General features: G+C 47.6%; 5 protein-coding genes across 5 annotated transcripts; 3 read left to right on the top strand and 2 right to left on the bottom strand.

The window, feature by feature from the left end:
• Positions 1-111: 111 nt before the first annotated feature.
• N7495_006676 (Beta-glucosidase 1B) lies at positions 112-1,740 on the top strand (the record flags this gene model as incomplete). The annotated part of the gene is made up of 4 exons (XM_057209327.1): positions 112-362; positions 425-894; positions 958-1,543; positions 1,602-1,740. 4 exons carry the CDS (start codon positions 112-114, stop codon positions 1,738-1,740), a joined length of 1,446 nt encoding a protein of 481 aa, XP_057063101.1.
• A 336-nt stretch (positions 1,741-2,076) lies between these two features.
• Positions 2,077-3,297, top strand: N7495_006677 (agmatine deiminase family protein; the record flags this gene model as incomplete). Its single annotated transcript, XM_057209328.1, has 1 exon — positions 2,077-3,297. One exon carries the CDS (start codon positions 2,077-2,079, stop codon positions 3,295-3,297), a length of 1,221 nt encoding a protein of 406 aa, XP_057063102.1.
• Positions 3,298-4,018: 721 nt separating this feature from the next.
• N7495_006678 (beta-glucosidase) lies at positions 4,019-6,664 on the top strand (the record flags this gene model as incomplete). The annotated part of the gene is made up of 3 exons (XM_057209329.1): positions 4,019-4,088; positions 4,142-4,748; positions 4,816-6,664. The coding sequence occupies 3 exons, from the start codon at positions 4,019-4,021 to the stop codon at positions 6,662-6,664; spliced, it is 2,526 nt and encodes an 841-aa protein (XP_057063103.1).
• A 192-nt stretch (positions 6,665-6,856) lies between these two features.
• On the bottom strand, positions 6,857-7,657 carry N7495_006679 (uncharacterized protein; the record flags this gene model as incomplete). The annotated part of the gene is made up of 1 exon (XM_057209330.1): positions 6,857-7,657. The coding sequence occupies one exon, from the start codon at positions 7,655-7,657 to the stop codon at positions 6,857-6,859; it is 801 nt and encodes a 266-aa protein (XP_057063104.1).
• A 775-nt stretch (positions 7,658-8,432) lies between these two features.
• Positions 8,433-9,479, bottom strand: N7495_006680 (pyridoxal 5'-phosphate synthase subunit PdxS; the record flags this gene model as incomplete). Its single annotated transcript, XM_057209331.1, has 3 exons — positions 8,433-9,062; positions 9,124-9,306; positions 9,381-9,479. 3 exons carry the CDS (start codon positions 9,477-9,479, stop codon positions 8,433-8,435), a joined length of 912 nt encoding a protein of 303 aa, XP_057063105.1.
• Positions 9,480-9,518: the final 39 nt, after the last annotated feature.

The following is a 9,518-nucleotide window of genomic DNA, read 5'->3' on the forward strand; positions in this document are numbered from 1 at the left end:
TAGTTCGCGAGAAGTAGTCTAGAGAGACTAAAACAGAGCCGCAACTGAAAAATTCAAATTTAAAGCCTAAAACAGTTCGAATTGAGGCGAAGTCCTGACGTACACTTCATCATGGGGTACCCTACGTCCACTCTTCCACCCGATTTTATTTGGGGGTTCGCAACGGCCAGTTATCAAATTGAAGGTGCGACCAATGTGGATGGTCGTGGCCCCTCGATTTGGGATTCTTTTTGCAAGATCCCTGGGAAGATCGCTGATGGCAGCTCGGGCGAGGTCGCATGCGCCTCTTACAATCGAGCTCACGAAGATATTGCCTTGTTGAAGGAATGTGGTGCGCCTGCATATCGATTCTCACTCTCCTGGTATGTTCAAAAGCTTGAGAACAAGGCATCTTAGACCTCCACTGATATTAACGAATAACTAGGTCTCGGATTATTCCTCTCGGCGGACGTAATGACCCTGTCAATGAAAAGGGTTTGCAGTTCTATATTAAATTCGTCGATGATCTGCTTGCTGCCGGTATCACCCCGATGATCACCCTTTTCCACTGGGATCTCCCTGACGAACTCGATAAACGCTATGGTGGCTTTTTAAACAAGGAAGAGTTCGTTGCCGACTTCGCGCATTACGCCCGACTAGTTTTTAATGTGCTTGGGTCAAAAGTCAAACATTGGATTACATTCAATGAGCCTTGGTGCAGCAGTGTGCTAGGATATAGCACAGGATCGTTTGCTCCTGGTCGCACAAGCGATCGAAGCAAGAGTCCCATCGGCAATAGCGCAACGGAGCCGTGGATAGTGGGTCACAATATCCTAATAGCCCATGGTACAGTGGTTAAGATCTACCGCGACGAATTCAAGGGAGAAGATGGCCAGATTGGAATCACACTAAATGGTATAAAGACAGAAAATTATGGAATGCTAAAACGATTGGGAGCTGACATCTTAATGATTTTAGGCGACTGGGCTGAACCTTGGGATCCTGAAAACCCCGCTGACGTGGAAGCATGCACTCGTAGACTCGAGTTTGCTATGTCGTGGTTTGCAGACCCGATTTATCATGGTAAATATCCTGATAGCATGGTCAAGCAGCTCGGAAATCGACTTCCTACCTGGGAACCGGAAGAGATTGCTCTTGTAAGGAATAGTAATGACTTCTTCGGAATGAATCACTATTGCACAACTTATGTTCGCACCAAAACTAGCGAACCCAACCTCGATGATTTCGAGGGGAATGTGGATCTGCTACATGAAAATAAAGCCGGTAAATCTATTGGACCGGTCACGCAGTCATCCTGGTTACGGCCATATGCCTTAGGCTTTCGTCATTTGCTCAAGTGGCTCAGTGAACGATACGGCTATCCGAAAATTTATGTCACGGAGAACGGTACTTGTGTGTTAGGTGAGAATGACTTGCCAGTGGAACAGATTCTCAATGATGAGTTCCGTGTGAAGTACTTTGATGACTACATCCATGCCATGGCCAACGCGTATACCCGTGATGGAGTGAATGTTCACGCTTATATGGCGTGGAGTTTGTTGGAGTAAGTTTCTTATCCTCTATTTCCAATCGACGGGGAGAATTACTAATTACTTGAAAAGTAACTTCGAGTGGGCTGAGGGATATGAAACCCGCTTCGGTGTCACTTACGTTGATTATAAAAATGACCAGAAGAGGATTTTAAAGAAAAGTGCGAAATCAATTGGCCCAATCTTCAAGAATCTTATTGAGAAGGATTGACAAAGCAATCAGAATATTTTTTTTGCTCACTGTGTCTGATACTCCGTACTTGCACTACCTAATATCAAGGGACATTTCTGCTGCCGACTATGGCGCTTGCCGACATGGTTTCGTGTTTGGCCATTAGCCAGGGTCCACCTAAATTTGTACTGTCTCGATTCAATACTAATCAAGCGGTCAAAGATGAATTGTGATACCGTCTCTTCATTGTTACACTCGGCTTGAAATCCAATCAAGTTAAATTTTCGCTCTGACCTTGGTCTACATCGAGATGATTCTAAATATGGCATGTCATCCATGGATGCCCGGTAAGCACCTGGATCGGCACTTTCAAAAATGAAGCTTTTATCGAAGCTACGCAAGATCGTTCCAAAGGTTCTTCGAATCTTCCCTTCACAGCAGAAAGACCGCCAACTCCTTCAAAATGATCCTGACGAGACTGAAGACCACCAACAAGGGAAATACATACTCCCGGCTGAAGGCGAACATCATCTGGCCACGATGATGGGGTTTCCATCTCGGTGTTCTTTACCTCCTAGTCAATATGATGCCGTCTGCAATGAACTAGTCGAGTTAGCCTCGGCAATTTCCGACTTCGAACCCGTCCGCATGTATGTGCGCCCCGAGGACAAGGACCTGGCCGAGTCTCTGATCATGATGGCTGCGAAGGATGTTTCAAAAGTTATGCTTATCCCATGTCCCATCAACCATTGTTGGGTTCGCGATACAGGCCCAATCTACGTTCATGAAGCCACAGAATCATGGTTTAACAAACGATTTGCATTGAACGGTCGCTTTAAAGAGTGGCGAGGAGAAAATGCAGATGATGATGGCACATACATCGGTCAGCAATGGTCGGTCATGGACAAAAGGGCCATTCAGGAAAACTCTGACTTTGCGCGTTGGGTTATCGATCATGATATTGACCCGACTCCGGTCACTCGTATTGATTCCCCTATTTGCATGGAGGGAGGCGATCTAATCACTGATGGAGAGGGTACACTGCTCATCACAGAATGTAGTGTCATATGCGACAAACGAAATCCCATGATGACCAAGTTCAGTATTGAGAGAGAATTGAAGCGCCTCTTGGGAATTGAGAAAGTGATATGGCTCCCAAGTCGACGGAGCGACGTCACGGATGAAAATTTGCACGTTGAGGCACGGTTTGTCCGGCCAGGAGTTATCGTCTGCTCCAAACCCCATGGCACTGCGCTTGACCTATGGAAGGATATGCTGGATGAGATCGAAGAGACTCTTGACACCGAGACAGATGCCAAGGGCCGACATCTTGAGATTCACACTATTGAGGAACCAGATCCTCAGATCCTGGACAAAACTCCTTTTGATGAACTCGCCGCTAGCTATGTCAATTTTTATTTTGTGAACGGCGGTTTGGTTCTTCCTAAGTTTGGGGATGAGGAGAGAGACCAAAATGCCCTGGAAATAATGCAGGCTTTACTTCCTGAGAGAGTTATTCGACAAGTATATATCAACGCCATCCAGCTTACGGGGGGTGCGCTGCACTGTGTGACCCAACAGGTTCCTTCCGTCTAATATTGATCTAGGTAGATCCGTACCTATGTAAATGCTTGCCTTTACTTGAATGGGGTTTCTTCTTTTCAATCTACATTAGAAATTATTCATATTGTGCGGAGTAAACGTGATTTTAGACAAAAACGAAGTATGGGAATATGGAAAATTAGAACGTTGATCACTTCCATTGTTCATATTCCGTACATATGACGTGCAGGTGGCGTTTATACCTTAGTTTGCCGTTAAATAAATATTTCATTTCTTATAACAGGTACTGACCTAGAGGACCTAGTAGCTATCTGACTTCGGACTATCCGTGGCTATAGGGATATGTCTATAGAGATACCTACGTAATCTCGATTTTCCCACTCCTTGGAACCTTGGAAAGCATATCTCACAGTCACGGCTCTTATCACGATATTGTGTGCCTGCCGGGAATTCATTAACACCGTATGGTCCGGTTAAATATCGGAGGTTCTTGAGGGCTCCACCGCCCCACTTGAACCTTGCACCGTTGAGCTTCAAAAGCTCCGCTCCCCTCAGTCCAGACACCTTTCATTATCTACCTAGGTAGCCATTATCGCTAAACGTCCTGCTGCTGTAGAGGAGTCTGAGAAAACCACACTCTACGTGTTAAGCAGATATATCATATTGATATAAATTACTTAGCAACCAACTAACCGCTGCAAGCCGAGCATCCTTCACAACGCGGGGCAGTTAATAGGCTTGGAACATAGACATCATGGCTCCTATAGATGTGGAAAAGACGATTGAGGAGCTGACACAACTTGAGAAGATTGCACTCACAGCTGGTAGGCACTTAATCTCGCCCACAATTGTTGCGTTCACGGCTTACGTTTTCTAGGAAGCGATTTTTGGCACACAGTCTCTGTGCCGCGACTCAATATCCCGGCATTGCGCATGTCAGATGGCCCTAATGGTGTCCGTGGAACTAGATTTTTCCAGGGAATTTCTGCCGCTTGTTTCCCATGTGCCACCGCTCTAGGTGCTACTTGGGATGTAGACCTCCTGTCCGAGATCGGCTCACTAATGGGCGACGAGGCAATTGCCAAAGGTACCCATATTCTGCTGGGACCAACAATCAATATCCAGCGGTCCCCCCTGGGCGGCCGTGGGTTTGAGTCGTTCTCAGAAGATGGAGTTCTTTCTGGTACTTTGGCAGGCCACATCTGCAAAGGTATCCAAGGTAGGGGTGTTGCAGCTACGCTGAAACACTTCGTCTGCAACGATCAGGAGCACGAGAGAATGGCCGTGAGCAGTATCGTCACCGACCGAGCTCTACGCGAGATCTACTTGCTTCCTTTCCAACTTGCTATGCGAATCTGCCGCACGGCCTGTGTCATGACTTCTTATAATAAAGTCAATGGAACCCATGTCAGTGAGAGCAAAGACCTCATTGATGCCATCCTCCGAAAGGAGTGGGGGTGGGATGGTCTGATTATGAGCGATTGGTAGGTTTGCACTTTTCCATAACTCATCCGAATTTAGTTTTAAACTAATTAATTGAATGAACTGTAGGTTTGGCACATATAGCACATCGGAGGCCATCAATGCTGGCCTCGATATTGAAATGCCGGGTCCAACCTGCTGGCGTGGATCTGCTCTCGGACATGCCATGTCTTCAAACAAGGTCGCATCGTATACATTGGATGAACGCGTGCGCAATATCCTGAATTTGGTGAACTGGCTCGAGCCTCTGGGCGTCCCTGAAAGAGCCCCAGAGAAGACACTGAACCGACCAGAGGACCAAGCCCTGATGCGCCGGGCCGCCGCAGAGTCAGTCGTTCTCTTGAAGAAAGATGCTGGCGTCCTTCCTCTGAAGAAGGATAAATCTTTGCTGGTTATTGGCCCGAACGCCAAGATTGCCGCCTATTGTGGTGGTGGCTCGGCGTCACTGGCCCCTTACTACACCGTGACTCCGTTCGATGGTGTCTCTGCGAAAAGCAAGGGCGAGGTCACATACGCACAGGGTGTGTATTCGCACAAGGATTTGCCTCTTATGAAGGGTCCCTTGGTTAAGACTGCCAATGGTGAGGACGGGTTCACCTTCAAGGTATACAATGAACCCTCAAGCGCTGGGAAGGAGCGCGTTTTGATTGATGAGCTACGGCTTGATGACTCATTGGGAATTCTGATGGACTATAAAAATCCCAAGCTCAAGTCGCTGACATACTATGTCGACATGGAAGGTTTTTTCACCCCTGAAGTAAGCGGCATATACGAATTTGGTGTCACTGTTGTCGGAACAGGACGTCTTTATGTCGACGGTGAGCTGGTAGTTGACAACACCATTAACCAAGTGCAAGGATCTTCCTTCTTTGGCGCTGCTACCGCCGAGAAAATCGGAACGAAGGAGCTTAAAGCAGGCCAAACAGCTAAGGTCTTGTTCCAGTTCGGCACCGCTCCCACTTCAGATCTAGACAGGCATGGCGTTGTTGTGTTTGGGCCGGGTGGATTCCGCTTCGGTTCCTCTCTCCAAGTCAGCCAGGAGGAACTGATTTCAAATGCTGTCGAACAGGCTACCAAGGCTGACCAGGTCGTTATCTTTGCGGGCTTGACTGGCGAGTGGGAGACTGAGGGTTACGACCGCGCGCACATGGACTTGCCTCCGGGAACTGACGAGTTGATCACTCGGGTTCTAGCCGCCAATCCAAATGCAGTCGTTGTCATCCAATCCGGTACTCCCGTCACAATGCCATGGGTGGCAGAAGCAGGCTCGCTTCTGCAGGCCTGGTTCGGCGGTAGCGAGTGTGGAAACGGCATCGCAGACGTGCTCTATGGCGACGTCAACCCGTCCGCCAAGCTGCCCATTTCGTTTCCCACCCGTCTGCAGGATAACCCATCCTACATCAACTTCCGCTCAGAGCGCGGTCGCGTTCTATACGGAGAGGATATCTATGTTGGATACCGCTACTTCGAGAAGGCCGACCTTGCCCCTGCTTTCCCCTTCGGCCATGGCTTGTCATACACAACATTCAAGCGCTCCGACCTGGCTATCAAGACTGTGTCAGAACAGCCGAAGTATTCGGAATCTGGTGAGCCTATCACCGCATCTGTGACAGTCACCAACACAGGCAGCGTTGCTGGTGCTGAAGTTGTTCAACTATGGGTTGTCCCCCCAGCTACCGATGTTAAACGGCCTGTTCGTGAGTTGAAGGGCTTCAAGAAAGTTTTCTTGCAGCCCGGTGAGTCCAAGACAGTGCAGGTTATTGTTGAAAAGAAATTGGCAACCAGCTGGTGGGACGAGCAGCGTGACCAGTGGATCTCGGAGAAGGGCCACTATGAGGTGTTGGTGACTGGTACCGGAGATGAGGAGCTTCGTGGCGAGTTTGAAGTTGGGAAGACGAGATTCTGGCTTGGACTTTAGATACTTGAATGGAAGGTGAATCGAAAGCTATGATCTTGAATTGATTGAGATATGGAAACCCTTTGATCATACTGTATTACTAGCAAACGGCGATTTTGAAGCTTGAATATCACGCTCAAAGCTCAAAGCTCAAGATCCAGGCTTTTTAAAAGAAACAAAAATGAGTACATAATAGTCTGGTCATTCTCCCAGTCAATAACGATCCATAATTAGCTGTGTCTTAAGCGAGTCCTCTGCAAGAAGCCAATCCTTGCTCTTTAGGAAGGCGGCTAGATTACTCTGCTCAGTCAAAGCAGTCGTGTGGCTCTTGGTCTTGAAAGAAGCTTCAACAATGTAATCGACTTCTGTTCCTGCAAGGTTCCGGATTGGCAGGATTTCGATATCTAGCGGCATCTTGTTCCACAAGCCAATGAAGCGCCTGGTAAGAAGTGGCCCGAAAATACGTGATTCTGCTAACACGGTAGTACCCCATTTGTCGAGCTTCCAATTTGCGAACTTATCCGGCGCTTCATCGATCAGCATTTTACGCGAGTCGCTTGTTCCTGGAAGGTCCGTTTTACTTCTCTTAGGATCCGCGAAAGTCTTATCGCGACTAATAGAAAGTGTCTGTTTGCTGTAGCCCCAATCGACTTGCGCCTTATATTTCTTGCTACCAGCGTTGAAGCCATCATGATTAGCCGCGGTGAGAGCGGCATCAATGTTACCGCCCGAGATAGCGTAACGCCTTTTATACGTCAACTCGAAGTCGTCCTGATTATCGGGCTTGCGAATGCGGGCTATCCAGCTGGCAGTATAGAGATCCTTGGAGTTCGTGTCGAGGAACTGAAAATTCAGCTTCATACTGGTAGTTGGCATATTGAAGGTCGATAGAACGGAGTCAATTAGCTCGTTTGTTGAAGTGAGGACCGCCCTTGTATTGAGCAAGAGCTTAACCTCATAGTCGGGCTTCATATTTGGCTCCGTTTGTGTTCCGGGAACGTTCGTGGAAACCATGGCGAAGGGTCAGTGCGGGAAAGAGAGTGCAATATTGAGTAATGTCCAATATTAGGAAAAGACGTAGCAAGAGCCTTTGTGTTGAATCAAGCTGCCTTTCAATGAAGGGAGCAAGGATGAAAAAGAATAATTTTGATTCAGTTTTGATTAGTTAATGTGTTGAGCAAGCGGCACTCGTTCTTTCTTGCTATTTATAACTTGCGCATTTCAATCGCGACACTACGTCGGAAAAATAGAAAAATATCAAGACCACCTTTGCCACTATAGATTACAATTGCTTATTCCAATAATACTTCAGGACTATGCAAGGATGGTGCGTATATTGTGATTCATCCACCTCTTACATCACCGGCTAAGACAAGCAGAGAATCAATACGATTATTAATGGTTAACCACAAACCAATAGCCCTTGCAGCAAATCTGAAATTGGAAGCTAGACTTCTGTATACTCGTATTGCCTAATGTAGTACGGAAAAACATTAAACCAATTAAACCATCCCCGCATCCATATTTATCCCCGGCCCGTGGATGCCTTATCCTTTTAGGCAAAAAGACATTCTCATCCCATTTTTATTTAACGAATACCATTAACGCCAGGTTGGTCTCATTCATAGATGGTAAGGTACCTTTTCTGTGATTCAGTAATCAAGTTCAGAGTCCAGGAATACCTTCTTTCTTCTTTCTAATTGGTTTTGGTGTCCTGTAAAAAAAAAAAAAAATAGCCCTGGAGGGCAAACATAATACAGCCCAAGTTCATGCTGAAGCACGGGAAAAATCACCAACCACGCCCAGCCATCTTGTCAGCTTCGGGCATTTTCTGCACATTGATACCAACCATGGCCTCACCTAGGCCCTCGCTCACCTCAGCCAGAATTTTAGCGTCCTTGAAGTGAGTCACAGCTTGCACAATGGCACGAGCGCGTTTCCTAGCATCACCGGACTTGAAGATACCAGAGCCGACAAAGACACCGTCGCAGCCCAGCTGCATCATCAGTGCCGCATCAGCAGGAGTAGCAATACCACCAGCCGCAAAATTAACCACTGGTAGACGTCCTAGCTCAGCAGTCTCGCGCAGGAGGTTGTAGGGGACCTCCAGCTCACGGGCGAAAGCGCGCAGTTCGGGTTCAGGATCTTGGCTTGCCTGAAGAATACCACGAGCGCGGGAAATCTGGGCATTAACAGTCCGCATATGCTTCACGGCCTCGACAACGTCACCAGTACCGGCCTCGCCCTTAGTACGTATCATGGCAGCGCCCTCTGAAATGCGACGCAGGGCCTCGCCTAAGTTACGACAACCACAAACAAAGGGGACTTTGAATGTGGATTTGGTAACATGGTAAACATCGTCGGCTGGGGTGAGAACTTCGGACTCATCGATGTAATCCACTCCCAGAGCTTCGAGGATCTAAGTGGGACGGCAAGTATAAATTAGCGTCCGTGCGTTTGGTGCATTGAACGAAACGAACCTGGCACTCGACAAAGTGTCCAATACGAGCCTTGGCCATGACTGGAATTGTGACAGCATCCATAATTTCCTTGATCATTCCGGGGTCAGACATGCGCGCAACGCCTCCCTGGATGCGAATATCGGCGGGAACGCGCTCAAGAGCCATGACGGCAGCGGCACCGGCCTCTTCAGCAATACGAGCCTATGGAATCGAATTCAAGTTTTTAGTATCTTGTCAATCATTTTGTATATTCAATTCTTGATCTCAGATCATACCTGCTCTAGGTTGACAACGTCCATAATGACGCCGCCCTTCAGCATCTGCGCTAAGCCAGCCTTGACGGCAAAGTCGGAGGATTCGTTCTTAGAAGCCATTGTGAATGAAGTAATATGAATAATGAAAAGAATAAAAAG

Source organism: Penicillium taxi (genome assembly GCF_028828555.1).
Source record: "Penicillium taxi strain IBT 34144 chromosome Unknown utg000004l_segment0_segment0, whole genome shotgun sequence".
NCBI classification, from domain to species: domain Eukaryota; kingdom Fungi; phylum Ascomycota; class Eurotiomycetes; order Eurotiales; family Aspergillaceae; genus Penicillium; species Penicillium taxi.